The following is a 27,829-nucleotide window of genomic DNA, read 5'->3' as shown; positions in this document are numbered from 1 at the left end:
TCCACTGGATAAGGTATGGACTAACAGATCATGATCGTTCAGTATGGATCCGATGTTGCAGTACCCTTCATATAATAACATCTGTCCCCTGGGGACACATGCCCAGGGGAAGGCTTGACAACCAAGACTCTATTTATTCCTTACAAATACTAATGCACAATATTTAGTTAGGTATCTCTCTCTTTACAATATCATTAGCCACACTCTCTTAAACCTTCACCGACTTCTTACTGATTTGAATGTTGGAGCAGGTGCAAGTACAACACCCCTCTCCGGTGAAGACGGGTTCACGCGAACTGCAATAGATGACAACGATTATATCCCTTGCACGACGGATCTCCTTCAACAAGCCAACATGCCTTGTCCAAAGCGCAGATCCAGTTATCATGTTTGGCCCAAACTTGCACTGAGATCTTTACAAGAGGTCATTATTCTCCGCATAGACAATGTAAGGAAAATGTTTCTCAATAGCTAGTTTTAACCCGCATTATTTTCTTAAAAACCACACATGTCTAGATTTATTCCATCCGAATAGGCAAACTCGGAAGGAGCGGTTTTTAAGAATCAATTGAGGTACGCATTTGAAAAGAAGTAAATTGTGCCATGCATAACACTTCCAGGCAAAGTATGCAATTTGGAGTTACACTTCCAAAATCATTTGTGGTTTTTAAAAAATGTTGGAGTGAATAAAGTTTCTCCCCGCATATTAATGGACACATTTAATTAAAGACTACTAAGATTATTTTTTTAAACGGTGTTACATGGTGATTTGAAAAAAGTATGATGATTTAAAAAGAAAAATGATAAAGATCAAATCTAAAACATGAAATTAAGTCAAGGACCTTAATATAACTTTGTCTGATTTATATGCTTTTCACTTGATTTTTTTTATAAACCACAGGCTTATTTGTCCAATGAAAGTCATGTATACAGTTGATAACATCCATTTAAAACACCTTATGTTGGGGAGTAGCTTTTTTCCTTTGTGTTAATATATCTCATTTTAGTTTGTTCTAAAAGAAAAACATCAATTCAAAACAACCAAAAGCCAGTGTAGAAAATAATCACATAGCTTTTTTCCCGGTGGCAAAATAAATTAATTAATTAATTAAAGCAACTGAATCAAGTGTGTAATATAATTATCATATGAATGAATTCAACAACATATTCTAATGAATCCCCCTATGCCAGTAAAGTCTCATATCACATAGAAGAAGATAGAAGATCCTTGTGAAATTATTCTTTCTTACAAATGAAAAATCACATCGTCAACTTCTTCAACACCCTTTAGCTTTTTGCTCCCCTCTTCTCTTTACATCCCTTAATCATATATAAACTGGAATCTTGCCTACCTATCCTCTTCTTTTGTACTCTACAAGTTTCCTTGTCTCTACCGTGTCCCTCCCTTAAACCTTAGTCGCTAAGGCAATCTTGACCTATAATTTCACTCATGCCTAATCATCCTTGAATAGTTTTTTACTTATAATTAATTATATTATTAAGCATTAATATATAATCAATATTCTTCAATTGTTAAGTCCATATATAACAACTCGATCTTTCACACACATGCATAATCATCCATGAATAGTTCATGATCGGGAGTGATAAAAAAAGGTTGAACTTGTCGTAAGCATTCTAATACTAAAATCAGCATGAGAGCAAAAATTGAGAGGTATAAAAGTTGTGTACGTTGTATTTATGATGAATCAGTGTGGAGTCGTTGGATGGTTGATGGAAGACCATTACAGATGGTGTTTCATCAATGTCGAACTCGCGTCCCTTACATATCATTGAGGCATTATGGAATGAAGGATTCCCTATTAGCCATTGAGGCTTTGATGAGATGGGAAATATAAAGTCGAGCTTTGGTTTGCACGTATGAGCTAATTGATGAGAAATATTTGGTTGGTCACAACACTAAATAAAAATAGTTAGACGTACAAATTTGGTGGATTCTAAGGTGAGGGTCCTATCAAGTCCCTCACTGGTGGACCATTATTAAGAGCAATTGGATTAATCAAATCCATACATCTTATTGTACACTTTCTACACTAGATTACAATTATCTTCTCCCTTTCACCAATAATCATCTTTTTGCTGCTACTCCATCCACCGACCAGCCACAACTCCAATCAAAGACCCTCATTATTCACACACATTCAATTCAATATTCGTTAATCAAAATTGTCTAAATGTTATGTTCAAATTTCGTGATCACACGAGACTTCTTATAATTAACATGATTGAGTAATTATGGTCTTATGAAACATTTTTTTTTTTTTTTGAGAAAATGGTCTTATGAAACATGACATGAGGTAAAATTAATTTTCAATGATAAGAATTCCCTGAACTTTTTACTGCTGAACTTTGTCAAAAGTTATTTGATTCCTAAAAATTACACTGGTTGATCCATTTTGACAATTCACGTAGATACATATGCGGTTCTATGAAGGAATTAAGACTCATTGGCAAAACTTTTTTCTAACTGTCCCCTTTACGTGATAGTTAACGATGGACCTTTCCCTATATCTCTTTTTCCCTTTTCTCTGAAGAGGTATATGAATAAAGAGAGGGAGTGATATGCTTATCTTGGGGTTCATTTAGAACTTTTTGGGTTCAATTTAAAAGAAGGCACGACATAGCTAGTTCCAAAATTGCTTCACCGTTGATCCTTAGAATCACCGCAATTTTTCATGAAGATTATGCTCTTGAGAGCACGATCGTTCACGAGAATCTCACTCAGTTTGGTCGGGAACAAGGGATTCAAATTCAGGTTGAGTTTGTTTTGCTGCAAACGTTCGAGATACTTTCTTTCAAGGCGGTTAAGTTCCTCGACGGTGAGAAAACCGCTGTTTTATTATCACCGGAGATTTTTCGCCGCTTCGGCTCCGATGAAAATGCTTCTGCGTTTTTGTTGGATGTTCAGAGTGTTTCGCCAATCGTGGTGGTTTTTGTGGACGGCGAAGGATGGACGGAGGCAGCGGTGGAATCATCATTCCGGTGCGTCGTTGTAAATAGTTTAGAATTCTACGTGATGATGATGGAGTCATTGGATGCATCTGTGGTAGGAGGAGGAAAGGAATGGGTGAAGAGAATTGAGATGATGCATTTACGGCCTAAGATATTGGTGGCGGTGGAAGGTTGTGGACGGAGAATATCACCGTGGAAGGATATGTTTCACGGTGCCGGTTTGAAGCCGGTTCAGTTGAGCCGGTTTGCGGAATTTCATGCGGAGTGTTTGTTGGCTAAGTCCCAAGTTAGGGGATTCCACGTGGCAAAACGCGAGGCTGAGTTGGTTCTCTGTTGGCATGAGCGGGCCATGGTTGCCACATCAGCTTGGCGCTGCTAGAATATACACTTCGAGGCTTGTAGAAAATCGAATTTGAACTAGATATAGTAAACTACATATGACGTGTCCCGTAAACTTAACACAATTGTTAAAGATAATGCATAATAATATATGTAAGGTCTGATGTTTGAACCCAACATCACAGCAAAACAAAAAAACTACATATCACATAATAATGCGGTGTCTTCTTAAATCCACAATTAAAATTGCTTAAAGCATGAAACTACATATTCTATAACAATATTTTTTTATTTGAATTGGAGATTATGTAGTAGGTTTTTTATTTGACAAAAATAATAGTACTAGACTAAATATTATCATGAGGTTCCAACTTCCTCTAGTATCTAGGAGTGTTTGCGGTGTGATTTGGTTCAGTTTTGAGTATAAAAGTCATCCAATCCACGAGATAAAAATCATGTTTTTAAAAAGTCATATGAATCAAATCAATGCGGTTTGAATTGGTTTGATTGGTGTGGTTTTTGTAGACAATACGATTTTTTGTTTCAGACATTAAAATTAAGTTAAAAAGGTAAGACACAACATATTTCTAACAATGTTTCAACAACATTTTATTTTATCCAAAATTACAAATTTTATCTTCACCCAACAACATAGACCAAATTAAAAACGTAGACAAAAATTAATCATATTCTCTAAGAAATGTATAAGATTAAGATTTTATCATTTTCTAAAAGTTCAAGTAGTACACAAATACATTTTTAAAATAAAAGTAAAGAAGAAAATTAACAAGAGAGATAATTTGACATTTTATAAAAAATTTCATTAAGTTTCTATGAATATATTGATCTAGGTGACATCCAATCCGCGATAAGCGTGTTTGCAAGTTAAGTACAAAGTAATACTTATGTAGGACCACTTGAATGGACTTTGTGTTATATGCAAAAGACAATAATATCTCATGATGTCTCGTTTTTTTTTTTTTTTTGACTTCAAACATATTTCATTCAAATAAGATGGACTTTGTCCTTACAAATAACAGTAGCAGGTTCCGGAACAAATCCTACCCAAGAGTTGGAACCATTTTGCTTAGCTAATCCCACTAAACTATGGGCTGCAGCATTCTTACATCTTTCAATAAAAGCTACATGAAAATTGCTTTTTTTACAATGAATACTTTCTATTGACACAAGTAAATGACGCTTTTACCCCCAACGACAGTTAACAACTGTTAGGTCATGCACCGGCAGTTAATTGTCGTTGGCTTCCAGCGGTTGTTAACTGCCGTTGTGTTCGTGATAAATTCAAGTCAGTAGCCATAATTCCAGACACTTACTCCATCACCACCATCACCATCTTTCTCTTAAATTTTCACTCTCTCTCTAAAAAAACACTACCAAATCATCCAAAAAAAAAATTCACTAAATCACAAGTAAATTACCACTTATGCTATTGTCATACATTTTAGTTAGTATATGTGTTTATATGTTTATAATTTGGTGACAACTTGTGTACCCATCTCGCTATGGTGGGTATTTGTACCCATGACCTTTTAAGTCGGTTAAAATGTTAACTGACATCATAAGATTTTTTAATTTTAATTTTTTTTAATTTATTTATTTATTTATTTAGGAACGAGGTTTTCTCTGATACCAGAGTTTTAGCAGAGTGCGGAAGACTTTTTCTATAGACAAATTTAAATTTTTTTGTTTAGTTTTTCGAGTTGTAGAGATAACTTGAGCTTTGTAATTTATTTATCTCTTTTTGTTCTGAGATTTCAAAATCTCTTTTGGGTGGTGTTACTCTAAGGCTCTAATTCCTGATCAATGGTTTTTATGTTTCTTCGAATAGATATTTCTCAGCTTCTATCAAGGAAAAGCTATTTCTTGCTAAATTTCTATATATACGTGACTTTAGGGTAACTAAAGGTTTAAATAATTCATCAATATGAATTATATTTTTTCCTATAAATTCTATGGTGTAAATTCTATGCTATGGTGTGAATTACTCAAAGCATAATTAATTCTATAACAGATTGTAAAAGGATGATTACCCTTTTTTATAAAATTCGAGTTTTCCAACTTATAATGAAAAACTATAGATTTATCTAGATGTTTATCTTTTAGGGATATCCCATTTGTAAATTTATATCAAATTTTATTTTTCCATATTTTAAATTACATTTTACTTGTGCAATTTTTGCTTGTCTTTTGTCTAAAATCGTAGAGTCTTCTAGCGCTATTTCTAGAGGTGAATCAATACCTTTCATAAAGGTACTTTTGATTAAAATTTGAATAGTTGATATATGAATATAACCAATTTTGCTTTTTTCTTTTTCAGAAAATGTTTCAATTCTTTTTTCAATTTGAGTTTTATGTATGGTAGATATGACTATATTTCCTTGAGTGTTTTCAATTGAAATTGCTTCTTCTCCTATCATTATTCCAAATTTCAAAATATTTTTTCTTGAGAAAAATTCTTTGAATTTATTAAACTTTCTTTTGAAATTTTCTTCAGCAGTTAAAGATAAATCTGCTTCTTCTATATTATTATCTATTATGTCATCAACATAATAACTAGATGTTCCTTCAAAGTATGAAACCTTAGTCATATTCTATAATGTTTATTATGTCAATACTATGATACTGAAAAGTAAATTTTGAATTTAATAAAGATGTATTCGTACCTGATTTGATCTTCTTTGAGATTTTGTTGATATTTTTGGTTTCGTTGTAGCTAGATATCATCTTCGAATGTTTATATTTTGTAAGGGTGGGACTAACTTTCTCTAATTCTACGTTGTATAATTCTGAAATTGAGTTTAGCATGTTGTAGGTTGTAGTTATGAGAATTTGAGAATTAGGTTTTGAAGTTGTAATTGGTTGTTAATAGAGTAGAAAATCCGTTGAATTTGGTAGAAGAGATGTTCAGATCATGAGTTATTTTTAGTGCAATGTTTTATATGGTTTTGTGTGCCTTAACATGTATAGAAATGGTTAGAAAAGTTTTTGGATCAAATTTTAATTACTTGAACTCACGTTAGATTTAATTAGTTTTTATTCGAATACGCAATTATTCAAACAAAACGCGACTTTAATCGAAATTATTCAAAACGCGATTTTAATTGAAATTATTTAAAACGTAAATTTATTCAAAGTACCAATATGTCAAGCAAAATGTACCATAAAAAAAGATCCAAAACAATTAGATATTACAATCCATTACATTCAATCATCTTCCTCATCACACAAGTCAATTGGGTTATCCTCGACAGTCCCTGGGGCACCTGCTTTTGGCTGAGGACCAAAATAGCATGTCCTCCCGCTCCTCCTCAACCTCGAATGATTATACACCAGCACCTTCGAATCGTTCTTTTTGACGGATCCATCACATGTGATTCTGTGCCATGTCATCGGCAATTTTTCTTTCTTCTTGTCGTCACCCTCCTTCTTCTTGTTCAACTCAACGTTTCCCTTATTCTGAGACATATCTACATAAACAAATCGGCGATCAAAACCTACATCATGTCGTAACAATTCTACAATAATTCATCAAAACCTAAACTAATCCTAAAAGTTATACCGTAACTAATCGTAACAATTCTATCACAAATTCATAACAACAAAATTTCATAACAAACCTAAACTAATCGCAACGATTATACAACAATTCATCTAATCCTAAAAATTCTACCATAATTTCATAACAATTCTACAATTCTAACCTAAACCTAACAATTCAAACAACCTAAACTATCATAACATCATAAAATCAATAAACTTCTATAATCACAATTTAACCAAAAAAAACCATCAAATCAATCACAAAATAGCAACGCAATAGGATTAAAAAAACTTACTTGATTTTGTGCTTGAAATTGGCTTGAAATGGCTTATGGTTTGTGAAATTCGCACCTATGGAAGCAAAAAACGTAACAATGGAGTTTTGGAAACTCCTATGCTGTTTTGTTCATATCACGAACACAACGACAGTTAACTGCCGCTGGCTTCCAGCAATTATTAACTGTCGGCACATTGCCTAACGACAATTAACTGGTGCTGGGGGTAAAAGCGTCATTTACTTGTGTCAATAGGAAGTATTCATTGTCAAAAAAACAATCTTCAAGCTACATTACAATTAGACAAACTAGATTCCCTAAAAAAAAAAAAGGTTAAATATGTTTTTAGTTCCTATAAATATATCAACTTTTCGTTTTAGTCCTTTTAAAAATTTCCTTCCACTTTTAGTCCTCCAAAAAATTTTCATCTTCACTTTTGATCCCTCTTTTAAAGTAAACTCATATGTAGAATTCATATTTTTGAATAAAATTTTTCAGAAAAATTCATAATATTATAAGAATCTCTCTAAATTTTTTTTAACAAAACATGAATTTAATATGAATTTTTATATTTTTGATGGTTAAAAATTCATATTAAATTTACGTTTTGTTAAACAATTCTAATTTTTTTTGGAAAGATTTTTATAATATTCTACACATTTCTGCTCAATTTCATTAAAAAATACTAAAATTAACTTAAAAATAGGGACCAAAAGTAGTGATTGAAAAGTTTATAAGGACTAAAAGCTGAAAGAAAATTTTAGAAGAACTAAAACGAAAAATTGGTATATTTATAGGAACCAAAAATATATTTAACCTAAAAAAATTTGACAAACTAGATGACATGTCACAACAATCTAACATAACATTACTAATGAGTAAATAGTCAATTTTCCCCATGAAATTGTAAGTTTTATCAATTACGCCCCTGAAATTAACAAAACTTCAATTACCCCATGAAATTTCACAACGTTAGTCAATTTACCCCCTCCGTCAAATTTTTCTGTTAGTGAACATGATGTTTTGCAAATACCCCCCTGAAGTTTTGCACTTATGTGCAAAATGCCCCCCAAACTTAAAAATTTATATTATTTTTTTCTTAAAAACAAACAATTAATAGTTAAATATTAAAACTAACTATTAATTTTGGAATTTGGAAAAACTACATGCATATATACATCAAAATAGGCTCCAAAATGGGGAAAAATATGTATTTTTAAAGTGACAATAATGAGATGATTTGTGGATTAATATTGGGGGTTGTGTAGTTTAAATGGTTTGAGCAAATTGTTGAAGGAGTTAAAAGACTAAGATGGTGAAGGAGAAAATATAAATTTAAATCTGATTATTAATTTGTTTATAAACCTCTAAAAATAATAATTTGTCTATTAGAAATAACCATTATTGTCACTTTAAAAATACACATTTTTTCCTATTTTGATGTATATATGTATGTAGTTTTTCCAAACTCCAAAATTAACGGTTAGCTTTAATATTTAACTATTAATTGTTTGTTTTTAAGAAAAAAATAATATAAATTTTTAAGTTTGGGGGGCATTTTGCACATAAGTGCAAAACTTCAGGGGGATATTTGCAAAACGTCATGTTCACTAACAGAAAAATTTGACGGAGGGGGTAAATTGACTAACGTTGTGAAATTTTAAGCGGTAATTGAAGTTTTGTTAATTTCAGGAGGGTAATTGATGAAACTTACAATTTCAGGGGGAAATTGACTATTTACTCCGTCAGTAATGGAAGCAACTTGAATTTTGCCTTGGAGGCGTTTCACACAGGCCTCAGAATCAGATTCCACTAAAAAGTGGCCATCTTGGTTGATAGTTAAAATCTAGTTCAGGAGACGACCAATGCTCTATCGTGTGAGGTGTGGTGGGGACTGTTACCGAAGACACTGCAGTGTTAAACTCTGTTGTGAATTCTGCAACAGTCTTGGCAATGAGAGTGGGATGGAATTGAGATTGCAACTGATGGTTTTTTCCCTGCCATATTTTCCACAAAGTGATGCTGAAAAGTTGGGAGGCTAGATGATCCTTCTTGCATCCAGCTCATCAAATTCATATGCTGAGGCACATATGTTTCTTGTGCCATTCTACACTCAATGAACAAATGATTTTGGCATTCCCTTTCTTCAAAACACATGGGGCAAGTCTGTGTCTAAAACCAAGCCTTTCCTCTCCAATCTGATCCTGGTTGGAAGAATGAATGTCTCTAGTCACTCTCCAGAGAAAATTCTTGATTCCAAATCGCTTTCCACAAAGGATGATGGTTCCTGTCAGATGACATTTATGGACTTTTTCTGTTGTTGTCCTCTTTTAACAGATGGTAAGCTGATCTCACTAAGAATGCCCCATTCTTCTCCCAATTCCAAATCAAGCGATCAGCTGGTGGGATTGAACTATTTAGAAGGTTGAGTAAGTATTTTAGGATACTCCGATCCACAATCCCCAAACATACATGAGACTTGCAAAAGACGGATGCTTGAGGTCTATCTATGACGGTCCAATAACACGATATTTTTGGTTACATAATAACATTTTTTATTTTTTTTATTTTTTTATTTTTTTATTTTTAAATTTAAGATTGAACTTAAGTGATTAATAATTTTTTTAAAAAAGATCATTCACCCATTTATGAGTCGAACAATTATTTTTTAGACTTTACATATTCAGATCAATATTACTGCAATTCTATCCCTAAAACAAGAGGATTAACACAATTTTTTATTTTTTATTTTTATTTTTTATCGAGTTTAATTGAATGGGACATATGAATTACACATTAAAGTTTAAACCTTAACTAGACTTTAGACCCGTGCGTCGCATGGGTCATTTCGACTAATATATAAGAATAAGTAATGGTAAAAAAAATCCTAAAATAAATAAAAGATGAAGAGTATTATACATTTTACTTACGCAAGTTCAAAAAATAAAGTAGGAGATGACATGAAATCGTTTAGTTGAAACAAACGAATATTAAAAAATAAAAATTAGACAACGACAGGGATCTAAAATTCTATTTCCAATCCTTCACATATCAAAATTACAATTGGTTCTCTTCATTGTAATCATCTAAACTTAATTAAAAAATTTGCAAGTGCAAATAGAATCGACATTATACAAATTGGTCACTACTTGATTCCAAAAACCTATGTTACATGAAAACCACTCATACCTAAATAACAATAATAAACCTTCAAAACAAAAATCAACTATTCTCAAAGGACCCAAAAGAAAGATTTTTAGCCTTCAAAATCACAATTCCTCTTGTTGTATTGTTTTTGTGTCAAAAGCACCATAAGTTGAATAGTAGGCCCATGCACATGACTTTCCTCATAAGACAAAAACACCAGTTTTTTATAGGTTGAAAAAATAAATCAAATATCCATAACTTTCAATAACGCTTAGAAACAACTGAAACTTTTGCATTATCTCAATCCACAAACAAAATAGAAGACCTTTATATTTGCTTTAGGCACCTTAAGGAATTCTATGTAAATTGTTTTCCTGCAATGAAATGCTAAACACAATGAGCAAAGAAGAAGAATTAACAACAATATTTGGATTGTTTTATTTAGCTTACAATTCTTTAAACTAATCAACAAAAAATTAAATTTGCATTATATCCTCCACAATATCAAGAATTTTTCAAAGGGATCATTCTATTTGTATGGCTATGATGAGAACTCATGTGTGTCCATGAAGACCAGCTCTACAGATAAGTATTATATATGGAATTGGTATTGCCATTCATAAAGCCTCTAATAAAAAATATTATTATGACTACAAAACAACAAATCAGCAAAGCAGTTTAGAAAAGAGTGAAGACAATAATTTTTACCTAAAGAGGATTATAAAGAGGATTATGAAGACAATAATTCACACATGCAGCTAAATGCCTAGTTCATATTCATACCCTCTGTCGAAACATGTCCTACGTTTTATACACTAAATATATTATGTTGTCATATTTCCATCAATTGATAAGAACTTACAGGTATAAATTAAGATAAAGAAGGCATTAAATGTTAACAGCTAAAAAGTGTAACATCTAAGAGAACAAAATGCGGGACAAAAACATTGTTAACCAACTAAAAGACAGAAATAAATCCCTTGTAGTTAAGTCTATATAATTTCTATAAAATATAGCATGATCACTTTTCACCTCCTGCTAGAAGTTTTCACAAAGTGAAAATCAAATCAATGTATATTCTCTGAGTTATAATTTTAAATATTGCAAATGAAAGTTATATTTATAAAATCTCCTTACCAAATGAAGAGACTAAACTCTTACTCACCCACCAATAACATTAGCAATTGTTGCATTGTGAGGACCTGCAACTGCACATGATTTTTACTTTAAGATAGGTACAATTTGAGTTGTGCACACATAAATAAAGAAACAAAATAAAAGAAGACACTTAAATCCCTCAATAAATTGTTTATTTGTTTCATTTAGGGGAATACTAAACAAAGCTAATACGACATTCTATCGAAGGAAGGAATGAAGAAAAGCGAATGCATACTTACATTTAATTGAAAGAAAATGAACACGGAAAAAGATCATAATATCGACATCGTAGTAAAACTGCAACTATGGAAAATCTGAAAAATTGTAAAATCAAGATTAAGAAAATAAGAGACAGATGCCATAAAAAAAGAAAGTTAAAATTGAAAAGAGAATAAAATCTGGATGCTTAGATTAAAATTACGAAGAGAATTTAGCAAGACTGATACTTCATTACATTGAAAAGCAAAAACTAAAGAATCAAATGTTTGATTCAACGACTGAAAATAAAGCAAAAAGATGGAGCAGCAAACACTCTATTATATGAATCTGGATTATTAACCAAAGGACCTGTTGCATCAATACAGTAAAAATAAAAAGTGTTACAAAACATCTTTAAGCATGAAAACATACGCAAAAATCAAACCATAGCATCAGATATACCCGTTAAGCAGTGATACGTCAACAACATTTTTCAATATTACCACTTGATATTCTTTGAATGAATGATTGAAGGGAGAAATTCTCTGAACGAATGATTAAAGGGATAAATAAGGATGTGTTTTATTCAATTCTGTATGTTACACATTTATAGTGAGAATGAGAATTAATACGTGAAAGTGCTTTGGAAGATTTGATAGGTGAAAGTGCTTTGGAAACAGCTAAATTTGTGGGGAGTTGGAGTCTAGAAAACCTAACAAATTATGATTAAATCATCCCTTATGCACATGAATTGGAAAATGTGCAACAAATTTACATGAATTTGTTAGGTTTTTTTTTTTTTTTTTTTGAAAAAGGGAATTTATTAGGAGAGAAAATAAGATTGGATTGAATTTAGCAGTGAACTGTTGTTTTTTATTTCAGAAGCATCTGAAAATAACATTTTGGTTAAATGAAAATAACAGGAAGAATTTGTTAACAACAGTGATTTTGTATCCTAAACTTAAAAAAAAAAAATGACAGTATAAATAGACAATAAATGTTGGAAAAGAAGAAAGAAGACAATGATCCTCTGCGCTTTGAAACTTTAGAATGGCTCTCCCTCTCATCGGATCAAACATTGCAAGCGAGGTTCCCTTTTCATTCTTCTTCTTTTTCTCAGATTTATTTGTATTTTCACCATTATTAATTAATTATTCTTCAATTAGGCTTTCGAATTTTAATTCAGCATAATTTATATCGTGTTCTTAATTTCTAGGGTATAACCAAATTCCCCAATTTCAAAGCTTCTTAGTCTTAATTACTTTCTTATATCAAATAATTACGCAATTTAAGGTTTAGATTAATGTCTGAACTATTTGATGCAGGTTGGACTCCGTTTACTTCTCTGTCCTCTTGGTTCTCACGTTGTAATTCGAACAGCATGGTAACCCAATTTTCATTTATAATTTTAATGTTGTTTTAACGGTTAAAAATGCTTTTTTTAAGTGCTAAATTGGTGATTTTTTGTTTTTGTTTTTATAGTTGTTCTGTGGGAATTGGTTTGCCTGTGTATTCTACATTCAAGGCAATAGAAAGTAAAAATCAAGATGCTCAACAAAGGTGTCTTGTCTACTGGGCAGGTTTGAATTTCATTAACCCTTATCGGCCCCGAAATAGAGATTGATATATAGATGAAAAAGAATGAAACTTTGCTAATGACTTAATGCTATGAAGCACGGACACATACACTGGACATGACAATGACACTCACAAGGTGACAAACATAAAGCAATTGGGGAGCTGTTTCATGAAAATCTTGCTTAGGCTAGAATAACGTTGATGCTTTTATTTTAGTGGGACTTGATCAAATTAGTAATCTCTACACAATGTTGTCAAATAGAGGGCTATGGCATAGTGGAATTTTAATAAATCACTATTGTTCCGCGATTTACTATTTAGTACAAAGTGTTGTCAAATAATCGCTACAGTGCATTAGCATTAGTGGAATTTGAATGAAACACTATTTTCCATGGTCTGCAATTGACAACACTGTCTCTACATTTTTTTGACTGTTCATTATTTCTTCGTTCTAGATGTTTCATTTTATGCAAAGAGATTAATAGGAATTTATATTCCCTCCATTTTTATGCATTATTCTGTTCTCCATAGTGGAGATTGCATGTCATTAGACTTGCTGTTGATAAACATTTATTCCTTAGCATCTTTCAGTTGTAATTGAAGTATGAAGGAACCAAATGTGTCTAATAAAGTCATTGATTTATCAAATAATGAAAATCACATCACAAAACTGAGCTGCAATTTCTATCCTTCAGGATAACTGTTTTCTGGAACCAACAACACGTTCTATTCTGATATCTGATATAAAGATCCCAGAGTTATCAGTTCTAACACGTTCACACCTACCAATGTGATAATTTAATTCAACCTCTGTTACTGTGTGTAAATACAACCCTTATTCTATTATATTTATCATGATCATGATATATTTTTCTCCACTTCTGATATTTACAGCCTTCGGCTCATTCAGCCTCATTGAAGTATTCACGGACAAGCTTATTTCTTGGTATAGTTTAATCCATTTAAGTTGGTTGTATTGTTTTGTTCCAGTTTAATTTACTTAAGTTGGTTGTATTGCGTTGTTCCACTTAAATTTACAAAAGTCAATCTTTTCCCTTCTTCTGAATATATGATGCACTACCTTCTTGATAACAAGATTCTATCTGTCATAATGTTGGTCCCCTAAAAAACAATCTCTTATATGGTTGATAGTATTTTTTTCATTGGGATTATTGGCTATGTGACTTGCAATTGAACTAAATTACTTTTTCCTATTTTTTCAGGGTTCCCATGTACTATCACGTCAAGTTTGCATTTCTAGTTTGGCTTCAACTTCCACCTACCAATGTGAGTTTCATAAACATTTAGAGTTAGGCTGATTCTTTGATGATGTTTTGAGCCATCTGTAACTGAAATAGATTTTATTACTCCTTTGCCTTTTTCTTTCTGTGAAACTGCAAGCATCGTAATTTAGACAATGCTATATGGGAAAATATTTAGAAGACAAAAAGGGGTAGCTAAGATGCTAAAATATTAGGTTGCATTTGGATTTTTGCAGAGAAATCTGATAAGACGTTACTCTGCACATATCTGGTTGCAAATCTAATTTAATAAAATAATGTGTGAATTTTAGCACCTTTGAAAGGTTCAAAGTTTACCCATTTATTTCTTCTTCCAAACTTATTATAGTTCAGTAACATTTTATCAGAATATCTGCGATTCTTGCAATTTTCTTGTTTTCACAAACATGGTTCTCAAATTTCCAAGTTAAACTTGTATAGTATATGAGTTTACAACTGTAGTTGTCAAAATTGAGTTGAATCACTTGCAAAATTGTTCGCGGATCAACTCAAGTAGCTCGCATTGACCTGTGAGTATGTGACTGGTTGAACTAAGTCTACAATTTATTGATTATTTTTTTCAAAGTATATCAAAAGGTTAAATATATGTTTGGTTTCTGCAAATATAGGATCGGGGTTTAAATATTCCCCAATCATCTCTGCAAACTTATATTAAGAAAACTGTGCTCATGCAATGAGGATGAGGAGAGATAGTGATTGGGGGTGTATGTTGGGGAGGGGGAGATGTGGGATATGGTTGGGGGATTTACAGTGACATTTGTGGTGGGGTGGGGGGGATGTGATGGGTTGTCGATTTTGGGGTAAGGGATGTATGATGGGGGGTGGGAGGGGGACCGATGCATGCATGCAATAGATTGGGGGCATTTGCCACCATTTAAATAATCTTCAATAAATAATTCACTTAAAAATCATTTATGTATTTTCTGGAAGTGTATTTTTTAGAATTAGAAATGTCTTCTAGAGTGATTTGTTGCTGTCATTTACAAATTACAATACTATATTTAATCGTTTAGGTTTTTAACACGTTCTATTGTTGAAAATTTGTCTCTTCAATGCCTCAACTCTGTTCTGTTATTGTGCTAACAAACTTCTTACATTCAAGCAGGGAGCAAAACAGTTATACATGAAACACATTCGCCCCTTCTTGTTGAAGCATCAAGAGAGTGCTGATCGCGTTCTAGGCCTTGCATCTTGTGAAGTGGTTTGTCTCATACTGTTTTTTTTTTTTCTTTTCAAAACTATAGCAATAGAAATCTAGTGTTTCCATCAACAATGAAAAAAAAAAAAAAAAAATCCCGTAATGATTGTGTAACTTGTTTATATTGAGTATCAAAAGAGCTTGCAGAATGAAACTTTCTCGGACCCCTCTTTCAAATGCAGAGTTCGTTTATAATCTTCCAAGGACAAGTGTATATAACAGTGGAATTTGACTAAACACTTGCAGATCAAACTTGTCAACTCATATCAAAAAGAGATCCAGTCTGTCAAGACCATGGTAGGAAAGATAACCGAATCAGGTGAAACACTGTTTCTGTGCTTAGCAACAGCTTTTTCCCATTATGTAAGTTACTAAACTGTAAATTGAATTTCTCTATCTATATGGACCAGCTGATAAAATGTTGAGAAGCCCCCCTACTGCATCAGATAGATCACAGCAGCATAGTCCAGTTGATGAATCTGCTACATCGTCCGATGCTGAGCCTGACCAGAACAGTAGCTAATCAACCAGAAAGGTTCGATGAACTGAGACTCGCGAGTTGATGAGTGCTGTCCACAACAGTTCCTGTTAGACTTGAAAAAACAGATACTAGACTTACATCTATTAGTATTTTCTTGGATTTTGAAATCTATCTCTGAAAAAAAACTTGAAGCTTTCTCTTGATAGGATACTGGTAGATAAATTTCCTGAGATTTGCTGCTTTTGCATAGATTAGAAGCTGTCTATATTCTTGATGATACATAGACTCAATACTCCACATGTCTCTAAATTTTGCTGTTGATGTTATAGATTCACTTTTAATGTTTGGTTTGAAATTTTGTATGTTCGTTTAATTTTATGGATTCACTTTTAATGAATGGTTCATAGTCGGATTCATGCTTATAATACACGTGACTTCACACATTTTATACAACGGATAGTACGTGGTTCTATTAAACGAGTCAGAATACTTAAAAATAAATTGAGTTGAAATTATGCAGATTCACAAATGATGCGTCAGAATTATTCAATGTTAGCAATTGTTTCTGTCCCGTACAACCGTTTCAATTCATCATCCTGTAGATAGCAATCATTGTTAAGGTTCTCACATTCTTTAGATACTCTCTGAAGTTCTTCCCTCAAAGTTTAATTCTCATTTCCCAGTTTCTCCACCATCTTTTGTAACTCTTGACACGCATCCGAGTTGAAACAATAAATCCAAAACATTTCCGATGTTGTGAAATGGTTACTAGACTACTAGCATTGAATATAGTCAAACAAATATTGTCAAATTATTACCAATATTGACTTGTCAGTGTTAGTGTCGTGTCTGTATCTACGTCAGTGCTTCAACCGGGAAGACAGACAATGATAGCTACCTCAATCCAGAATAACTTTACAAACAACTAACGTAGAAATCACACTTTTATCAAGTGATCATCATTGGTGTGAATTCATTCAACACAAGCAGAAGATGCATTCCACAAATCCATTCCAGTATTAAGATTAACACTGAATAAACAATTAATTAGAAGCTAATTGAACTAACTTAAAATATGTCAATTTATCCACCAGAAAATCATTGCAAAGAGCAATTAATATAACAAAGATAATCAGAGTAATTTTTCAACTATACAAAGTATTATATGAAGCATTTTAAAATACTAGAAACTAAGTTCAATAATTTCAAGTAAAGTAAAATAAAAAAGCTGGAATTCTCTATAATTTGTAATTTTGAGCCTCACTTGAAGTGGTTACCCGTATCATGATTGTTTGTTTTCACATATCATACTTATATCTAATCTTTGTTAACATTGCTAATGAAATTGCAAACCCTAAACCTAAATGGTTTTGGCTCCAAAACAAGGGAGGCCGTTGGATCTCATCATTTAGCTAAGCATGCATCTCATCCTTTGATCTAATCTGAGTCAAATTTTCAAATTTGATGTATATTTCCTATGCACTTATCCAAGTTTTGACTCATTAGTTATCCTCCAATTCCCAAATTGACTCCACACTTATCGATGTCCACCTCTTTCTCCTTCATTTTTAAGTTCTCTTCTCTCCTCTCCCATTATTCCTTCTTTATGTGTTGGAATTTAGATTGCTTTTACTCAAAAAAATCTCTTCGCCCTTTGAGTTGTTCATCTTCCACCTCACTCTCAGACATTCAAACAAAATTCTCTGCCGTTGTCGCTCTCTCCGTCGCCGCAGCTCTCTCCTGTCGTCGCCCTTCACCAATGCTCTCGATTCCGACATCACCTTCGCCGTTGTCGTCTGCGGCATCGTATCAGCCAGGTGTGTTGAAGATGCTACTATATATATATATCCTAAATCGTTGTTCCTGTAACTTTTCCCTAACTTTGTTATTCCATTACATTTTTGGTTTGTTTGTAAGTGAATTGATGATATTTAAATAGATTTTACCATCATGTATTATGCTGTTAATAAATTGATTGATACTTTAAAATCATATGTGTATTTTTTTTTCAAACACACCAATATGTCCATTGATGCTGACCTTTAATGATTGTGCTTTCCACTTCGCTCTGTGTTTATAAATTGAAAATATGATTGCGAAGTATATTTAGTTATTCAACATTCCTTACGTTCAATTCCTTCATTGGGAGCTTTTCTGGTGGTGCTGTGCAGGTTTTTGGTGGTTTCAGGGTGCTGTCATGGTGCTGTTGGCAGTTTAGTTGTTGGTTTCAGCTGCTGGCTAGCATCTATAGGGTTGGCGGTTGCAGCTGTTTGGATCTATAGCTTTGTGTTTTGCAATGACTATAAACAAAAGTCAGGGACAATCACTTAAGCAAGTTGGCATCTATCTTCCACAGTCGATCGTCTCACATGGGCAGCTATATGTTGCAATATCACGTGTTACATCAAGGGATGGTCTGAAGAAATTATTAACGGATGACAATGGAGATTGTATCAGCACCACTTCAAATGTAGTTTATAAGGAGATATTCGAAAATGTGTGACCCAATATTTTGTATACCCTTAAATACTTTTTATGTTTATTTATTTTATTTTTTATGGAATGAATAATATCGGAACTTTTTTAGCTTCTCTATTTTTAATGTCCCGGACGTTAGCACGTGTAATAGTCCTAGTTAAAGTGCATTATTACTAGTGATGCGTTTTTAGCTTTGTTTGATAGTATCTTAATATTAGGATTGAATATACCCTTATCATTCAACAGGACAATTATGCTTTAAGTCTTCTAGAGAGACCATTCACATAATAAAACCTAAAATAATTACGATCTTTCATTATGATACGATGAGGTTAATATCATATCGCCTTGTATAAAACACTTGCAACAATATCATGGTGTCTACTCATTTTTTTTATGAAATAAATTTTAAGGACGGTGTCTTAGTTAAGATAAAGAAGTCATTCGGCCTCAAAGAAAACTTACAAAATGATTTACATTTATCTCTATACATACAGGAACATATTTGAACTCGTATCAGGAACATTTGGATCAAAGACATCTTTCTTTACGACTAAACCAAGCTACGAGTTACTACTATGTTTGACTTGCTATAAGAAGTTAATCGAATTATTTCTACTTTATTATAATCGTACCACAAAGTTGGTACATGCTTGCATTCAAAATTGCTCTCTTCACTTTCGACGTTTAGGTGATTTAAGCGTTTATGTTTTTTTCTCCGGAATGAACTTTGATTACTTCAAAAAATAAAAAATAATTAGGTTATAGTAATAGTTATGTAGTAGCTAGGTAGTGAGAATTGGGACCCTCTTGAAACCCTTTATAAGGTTCGTTCGGAGACTATCTATTTGTTTTTACAGCACATGAGGTGGTATCTTGTATCCCAAGGGACACTGAGTTCAAATCTCTGGTGTCGGGATTCAAAGAGAGTTTCTCGAGGTTGAAGAAAGAAACTCTCAACCAAGTGACCTCTTGGGAGACAGGCCACTAAGTTTAAATCTTGTAACCCTATAAAATGACTCATTCGATAAATAAATTAAAAATATAAAGTTCACCAAAACATATATAAATATAAAAACTTGAGTTCTGTGTGCCATAAAAAATAAACTTGAGTTCTGATATTCTTGCATCAATGACAAAAGAAAATAAAAATTAAACTCATCAACCAACAATGCCAAATCCTTAGATGGATCCTTTGAAAGCTAATCCAACAATCCATACTTGATGTATGCAGAATTCTGGAATGCCCTATCAAAAGGCAATGCAACCAAGAAAATAGGAAAATAAATGCTTCATCTTACTCTTTTGTTTTGGTTTCTTTTCAACCAAGTCATGGAATGGTGTTTGTGTTCCACTCTGAGATTCAGCTTGAGATCCAGATTGATCTCGACTTTCATCCAATATGAGACTGTTAACAGCTTCTGCTCCTCCATCGGGTCCTAGAGTCTCATTCTCAACAGTGGACACTAAGCTAGCTGTAGTATGTTGCACATTTGAACTTTCTTCTTCAATTTCGAAATCAACGCGATCAGTACAGATTGGTTTTATGCTTGCAAGTGCATTAATCTTGGCTGTGTAAAGATCAAAGAGAATGCTTATCAGTATTTCAGTGATTTCCTTGAATTCTGGTCTGAGTTTTGGGTTTTTATCCCAACAGGATTCCAGCAGGGTGATTATTTCTTCTGGAAATTCAGCCAAACTTGGCCTGATATTCTGCAACCATTATCAACAGCTTCATGTATTAAGACCATGTTTGAGTAAACAACTCAAAGTACTTATAGTATAAAAACTATTTCTACGACAAAAGATAAAAAAAGTCAAATTATTTTCATATAAGTTATAAGCATGTCTTGGAGGGCTTACGAAAATAAGTTGAAAATAACTTATAGATATGCCATAAGCAGTTTTCTTAAACCTTCCCAAACATTCTCACACTTGCCTATGTGAATAAATAAGTTCAAATAAATCAATCAAAAAATCCTAACTGTAGGTAGGTACATATTGCAAAATCTATATACTAAATTTGTAATACTTAAGATGTTGATGTTATAAAGTATATTCATCAATGAATTGAAATCTATTAAAAGATCATGTAAAGAAACATATAAAAAGGAGTAAAAATTTATAACTATAATAATAGAAATTAGTCAAAAGTAATGAATTGTATACCCTTCTTGCACCATATGCTGCTATGATGCCTTGCTTTTCTTTAAATGGAGTTTCATTTTTAATCAAAGACCAAAGAGTTATTGCAAAACTGTACACATCAGCCTTATGATCATAACATATCTTTGCACCCCTTGGAAGATCTATGCCCGTTAGCTAGTTCATGCACATATATATGAAGAAATAATTAAACATATAGTATAATAAAATGTACTATATATAGTGACAAATTAATATATTCACCTCAGGAGCCATATATCGGTAAGTACCGATTTCAGAAGTCATAAGATTACATATATTCTCTCTAGCTAACCCAAGATCAGCAACTTTAACATGATCATTGTTTTTGGTAAGCAGTAAGTTATCTACAAATAACATAATCAAAACATACTTTAACATTATGTTATAAAATATCATTTGAACCTAAAATATCTCATTAAATTACATGCATGAGCATGAATAAAAAAACAATAGAAAAATAAGTAAAAGGATTACCAGGCTTGAGATCACGGTGAATTATTCCATTTGCATGCAGATATTCCATTGCTTGTGAAATATCAAGAGCATAGCTTAGACATTGTTCCAAACTAAAAGTTATTGGATGGATTCTCTTCATGTTTTTATAAAGAGAACCACCTTCTAAAAGTTCAGTAATTATCATCATTGGTTCCACAGAGGCTCCAATAAACTGCGTAACAAACTTAAATCATCAACTTTAAAATGTAAAGCAAAAAAAATTGTAAAGGAGAAAATTATTATTAATCACCTCATATTTTGATTAACATTATCTTAATTATGTTTTGGTAAATTTGTTTTGAACAAATACATATATATATACACCCCCTTAAAAAAAAAAAAAATACCTTGATAACATTTTCATGTTGAATCCTAGATAAAAGGTTCACCTCCTTCTGAAAGCTGGCCTTACATTCTTCTGGTGTAGCATCATTTGTTTTTTCTGGGAGTATAACCTTAATAGCTACAGGACAATTTTCATACCTGAAATAATCATTTTTGGGTTAACAATGTGTATTAAAACTAAAATTGCAATAATGTATGAAACTCGAGCATCAGGTAACTAAAGACCCTTAACTATAAGATAGTATACTCCTTCGTTTCTGTTTTATAAATCGGTTAATACGTCTTCAAAGAATCGGTCAAAAAATAATAATTAATACTAAAGTTTAATTTTGATACACGATTAATGTAAAAAACTTTACATTGATTAAAGTCAAGCACTTTTTTTGATTTGAAGGTTATAATAGATTGGCGGTGAATGTACCAAAAAAAAAAAGAAAGATTGGCGGTGAAAAAACATCTTTACAGTGAACATTAACATAAATTAAATCTTTAATATTATAGGATTTATAAAATCTAGAGTTAAATATGATTTTGATCCCTATAAATATATAAATTTTTCATTTTAATCCCTCTAAAATTTTCCTTCAATTTTTAGTCCTTATAAATTTTTCAGTCACTACTTTTAGTCCCTATTTTAAAGTTATTTTTTGTATTTTTTAATGAAATTGTGCAGAAATGTGTAGAATATTGTAAAAAAAAAAATCACAAAAAAAGTTAGAATTTTTTAACAAAACACAAATTTAATATGAATTTTTAACCGTAAAAATTCATATTAAATTTATGTTTTGTTAAAAAATTCTAATTTTTTTTAGGAAGAGATTCTTATAATATTATGAATTTTTCTGCAAATTTTTATTTAAAAATAGGAATTCTACATATGAGTGTACTTTAAAAGAGGGACCAAACGTAGTGATTGAAAATTTTATAGGGACTAAAAGTTGAAACAAAATTTTAGAGGGACCAAAACGAAAAGTTGGTATATTTATAAGGACCAAAAACATATATAACCCTAAAATCTATTGTATATTTTATTAAATTACTTTTTTCTTCTTATGTTTCCTTCACATGAGATAATTTTACATAAAACACTAAATGTGAACTTCTCCACTATCAAAATTAGACAATTAATTTGTGATGTTGCAAGAGACTGACATCTTCCACTAAACTAACTCCTATTGGTTAAAATAACCAACCTTTACTCTTTTCAAATAGTTACAAGAATGAAAGGAAAACATTAATCATGATTAGTGATATAATAAGAAAAAAAATCCATTAGTTATTTATTCCTATTATAAATAATTATTACTTAATTAATATTGTAAAAGTAACTAACAAAATAAAATAATTTTTATTTTGTATCATAGTAGTGGTGACCAAATAGCGGGTGATCCAATAGATCTTGGATAAATTTTGATACTATTTTAAAATTTGGGTTAGATCTAATTCAATCCTTACAAAATTGACCTGTTAGGTGGGGATTATCTACTAATTATAAACGTAATTTTAGATCTTACATAATCCAATCTTAAACTCTTAACACATCGTGATGATTGGACATATGAAGCATAGCATGTGTGTTCCCTTGCGAGGATCTGATAGATGGCCCAACATATTTTTGAATAGCCTCAATTATATAATCTTTACAGCTTAAGTTGAGTCTAACCAAATTCTTTCTTTTTTTTGAGAGAACTAACCAAATTCTTATAAGACTAGTTTAACAACAACAAAAAATTAATTTAAAGTAGGGTGGACAGTCCTAGCCTTATAATTCAGTTTTGCAAAAGTTTAATTAGAACCAACTCAAAATCTAAGATAATACATATAAGAGAATATTCAGGATTTTAATGAGCAACTAATCAATATTATAGGAGTTAATTTAGATCCAACTCAAATTTTAAGATAATATCACAACTAATCAAGATCTATTGAGCAATTAATTATCAATTTATCTGTTGTTAGCTATTTAAAACACATGAACATTTTTTTCCCCAAATCTTATCTTATTCAGTGAGGACTCTTAACATCCTTTTACACGCAAAACTAGATATCTAAAGCGTGATCCTAATGGTTTGATAACATGTGATCAAACAGATAAATTGTAAATTATGATATATAACATGTTAAGTTTTTATAGTGTACCATTACACGAAAATGATATACTCACAAGTATGAAAAAGTCTAATCATAAGTAAAACTATTAAACACAGCTCATAGTAAACAATAGGTACCAACCATCCTTTGTATACAGAAGAGTATCCTCCTTCGCCGATCTTTTCACCAATGATTAGTTTACGACAGTCCACAAGCAAACTAGGATGAATATCAAAGACAAAACCATCATCAAGCTCAGAAGAATTATCGAGTGAGAGTTGGAAAAGGAGCATAGTGTTTTGGACTGATGGGAGTGACATCATTTTGCAAGATTAGTAGAGACAAATGCATAAATTACTAGGCTATAAAGTATTTAAATCGTAAAACTTTCTATGTTTTATATTTTCCATACAGTACTATTAATATTTTTTTTTGGTGAATATTAATATTTTTTTTTGATACAATCTAATTAATATTTTTTTTACTGATTGATTATTTATTGTCCATATAGTGCAATTAATTTATTTGATAGCGTGTGACAGCCAAAATATTTCTTTTACCAAAAAAAATAAAATATTTTCCTTATAGCAATTAATTAATTATTGTCTCATTCTATGTTCTTTTCTTTCATCTGTAAAATTAAAAATGAGAGACAATATTCCCTCAAAAAATTAAAAGAAAATGAGCGACAATTTGTTTAGTGTGCTAAAGTAAATATCTCATTAATTACAACAATTGAAAAGTAGACATTAACATTGATTAAGAGTATAATGACAAAAAACCAACATTCTACTAATTAAATGACTTATATAAAATCTTGACAACTGCTTTAAATAAATTTGGTTGGAGATGAGAAATCATATTATGTGCCTCACACGTTCTTAGACAGTAATTAGTACTACCCCGCTCCTTTTTAATTGTTATTTTTTGATATTTTACATAAATCAAGACAATTAATAAATGTTATTACTTTTAATACAATTATTTTTACTTTTGCTATAATGACCTTATTAATTTAATATTTCATTTCATATGTTTCTCTCTCCGCAATAAATATCTAAGGGTAATATTGGTAAAACACTATTTAATGTTGCATTGAAGTTTGAAAGTAACAAAATTTTCTCTAAATAGGAACACATGTAATAAGGTAACCCAACCAAATAATAAAAAAAAATGACTTTTTTTTTTTTTATGGAAAAAAATAAATGACTTAAAATGACAACCCGTTTATTAATTAATTTCCATTATAATGTCGTCAACTTATTGAATTTCAATGGATCCAATCATTATATATTAATAATTTCTATAAAAAATTATAATTTAGAATTCCCTTACAAATTATAGGCGCTAATTAGAAAAAGTGAACATATAATTTATGTGATAGCCTGTAAACCTACATTATTAAAAAAAATATAGGATTCTTTCGAAAAAATAATATTGGATAATTATTTGCTACCATAAGGTTAAATTAGCCGTCTTTAAAAAACAAGAGAGGCTAAATTAACCGGAAAAGTAAATTTATTAGATGTTTAAAAGTGTTGTGGCGTAAAATGATCGGATGTTGGGTATGATATCTAACGAAACTTTTGGGTATGAAAAATAATTTAACAAATATATTGAAATTATAAATATAGGTAATAATAAATTAAAAACAACTCCTTGAAAAAAAATAAATTAAAATCAACAGTTAGAATTGGGTTGAAAAAATAATGCGTTCTACATAACTTGATATATATATATATATATATATATATATATATATATATATATATATATATATATATATATATATATTTTAACTTATGTAAAAAGAAAACAATTTTTTTTTTTTTAAGAGGCTAAAATGAAATATATTAACACAACATTGGCCTTCCTAGCACTAGGTGTGCTAAGGAAGAAACACTAAAATCAACACAGTATTACAACAATAATTACAAAGTCACAACCGGCACCAAAAAACAACTAAGGAGTTTAACCTATGCCTAATAAAGTGAAAGGACTAGACCACCAACCATGATAATTAAAGGGAAGAGATGCATACTTCACCTTCAACCACTTATAAGTTAGCAGCTTAATCTTGTCCACCACCTAAACAATTGAACTGTGTTTATCATTAAAAATTTTGTTGTTCCTTTCCTTCCAAATTTCCCAAACAGTTGCACACCAAATAACCTGTAAGATCGACTGAGGAGACTTAGCAATACCACCTAAGGACCTGAATTGAGTGAAGTGCCCTACTACATCCTGATTTAGAGACGTAGCAACACCCAACCATTGAAGGATGAAATTCCAAACCGATGCAAAAAGATTACAATGTAACATTTGTTTAAATACAATTTTTCAGTATAAGGATGAAAACAATTTTTTTAACTTATAAATATAAAATAATAATAAAAACCAATTATTTAACAATAATAGAATTGACCAATTAAGTATAATCAACATTTAAGTGATTGATTATAGCATTTTAATAATTATAATAATTATTTAAATAATGAAATTTCAAATTTTTAATCTATAATCAAGGGAGGATTTAGATATAATATCTTGTTGTGCCTAAATTATAAACTATGTTATTACTAAAAAACAAGAAATAATACTTTGCCACTAATCTGATGTAAGTTTTGAATCAAGTATATGGAAGTGGAATGATGATATGAATCATGCTACAAACCAACCAACTGCTTGAAAATCAGTCATAAGAAATAATATTGTTTATTTTTTTGAGAGAAATATTGTTTATTTTTAGAAAACACAAAAAAATATTTCTTCATCCTAAAGCATAAATGTGACTTTGTATGATCGTATTTACTAAAGCTTTGTCTTTCATGTAAAATTTTGGTTGACAAAATTACACTCATATAGACATCAATCCAAATACATACTTGATTTATATCTATACTATATATAAAAGAAAACTATCCCTTTCAACATTTTTGGGTTGAACTTTTCTTTCCAAAAATACCTTCAATTTTCAATACAAATAACACATGTAACAAATAGATAAGAATAAATTTAAATATTAAAACAAATGTAACAAACATGATATGAATATATATTTCTGTTTTTTTTCCTTTATTATTTAAAAAGTGTAACAAACTAGATGCATATATTTATACTTACTTTTTCATTATCTCAATTATACCCTTAAACAAATTTTTCTATAATAATTAAAGATTGTTGTTGGTGTCATTAAAAAAAGAATTTAGATTATATTATTGGTGTCATTGCAATAAATAATGTTTGGTTTGTTATAACTTGAAAGCAACAAACATTTGTATTTTTTGTTTTAATCCAAATCAAAACTTCATAAAAAAAACACCGTTAATAATTTTCAAATGTTAGCATAATAAAAAATGCGGAAAGACAGGCACGTGAGTGCCCCTCTTTTCGCTAGTATATGATTTTTACAATAAAGATAGGGGTTTATATATGATTTTTTTAGTTTGATCCTTTTATTTTAAAAATATGTTTGTTTAAAGGAAAATACTAACAAATATCCAGGTCAATTTAGAAAATTTAAAAAGAAATAATACCTTAAAAATTGTGTATGCTACTTTTCAAAAATTAAAAAAATGATTTTTCAATGCAACATTTATTTTTCTTTTTACTTTTAATTCTTTAACTAGTGCATCAAGTGCACTGGTTAACAATACTCTTATTTAAAACTATGTTTTTCATATATTTATGGGCCGACACAAAGTCATGTGGGCCTGCCCAGTCCATGTAAAATATATCACCTGCTGGAAGACCCAAAAATATATGACTATTTCATAGTGTTTTTTTACATTGCTAACATCATCTAAAAGGATAACAGAAGATCAATAATATACATGAAAATTTAGAATGAAATATTAAAGGAGATAAATTAAGTGATAACATGATAAAAGTTGAGGAAAAATTTGTCACTCATTTGATCTCATATGGCTCGAGTGATTAATCTTCACATTTTTTTTTTTGACAAAAGGCGATAAAAGTTGAGGGAGAGAAAATTCCTAGTTTGCTTTTAATGTTTGAAATACCA

The 27,829-nt window shown here is 30.9% G+C and overlaps 3 protein-coding genes across 3 annotated transcripts; 2 read left to right on the top strand and 1 right to left on the bottom strand.

Annotated features, from left to right (window-relative positions):
* Positions 1 to 12,585: 12,585 nt before the first annotated feature.
* Positions 12,586 to 16,571, top strand: LOC11409456 (HVA22-like protein k). Its single transcript, XM_003611907.4, has 8 exons — positions 12,586 to 12,740; positions 12,977 to 13,035; positions 13,134 to 13,231; positions 14,124 to 14,175; positions 14,453 to 14,516; positions 15,636 to 15,731; positions 15,975 to 16,047; positions 16,139 to 16,571. Exons 1-8 carry the CDS (start codon positions 12,702 to 12,704, stop codon positions 16,249 to 16,251), a joined length of 594 nt encoding a protein of 197 aa, XP_003611955.1. The 5' UTR covers positions 12,586 to 12,701; the 3' UTR covers positions 16,252 to 16,571.
* Positions 16,572 to 17,535: 964 nt separating this feature from the next.
* LOC112421773 (uncharacterized) lies at positions 17,536 to 18,718 on the top strand. Its single transcript, XM_024783392.2, has 2 exons — positions 17,536 to 18,026; positions 18,381 to 18,718. The coding sequence occupies exons 1-2, from the start codon at positions 17,753 to 17,755 to the stop codon at positions 18,425 to 18,427; spliced, it is 321 nt and encodes a 106-aa protein (XP_024639160.1). The 5' UTR covers positions 17,536 to 17,752; the 3' UTR covers positions 18,428 to 18,718.
* Positions 18,719 to 19,728: 1,010 nt separating this feature from the next.
* Positions 19,729 to 24,125, bottom strand: LOC11406334 (serine/threonine/tyrosine-protein kinase HT1). The gene is made up of 6 exons (XM_024784184.2): positions 23,947 to 24,125; positions 21,717 to 21,852; positions 21,349 to 21,541; positions 21,097 to 21,218; positions 20,857 to 21,009; positions 19,729 to 20,400 (listed from the first exon to the last, which is right to left on the bottom strand). The coding sequence occupies exons 1-6, from the start codon at positions 24,123 to 24,125 to the stop codon at positions 19,939 to 19,941; spliced, it is 1,245 nt and encodes a 414-aa protein (XP_024639952.1). The 3' UTR covers positions 19,729 to 19,938.
* Positions 24,126 to 27,829: the final 3,704 nt, after the last annotated feature.

Source organism: Medicago truncatula, chromosome 5 (genome assembly GCF_003473485.1).
Source record: "Medicago truncatula cultivar Jemalong A17 chromosome 5, MtrunA17r5.0-ANR, whole genome shotgun sequence".
NCBI classification, from domain to species: Eukaryota; Viridiplantae; Streptophyta; class Magnoliopsida; order Fabales; family Fabaceae; genus Medicago; species Medicago truncatula.
This window is presented reverse-complemented; position numbering and strand designations above follow the sequence as displayed.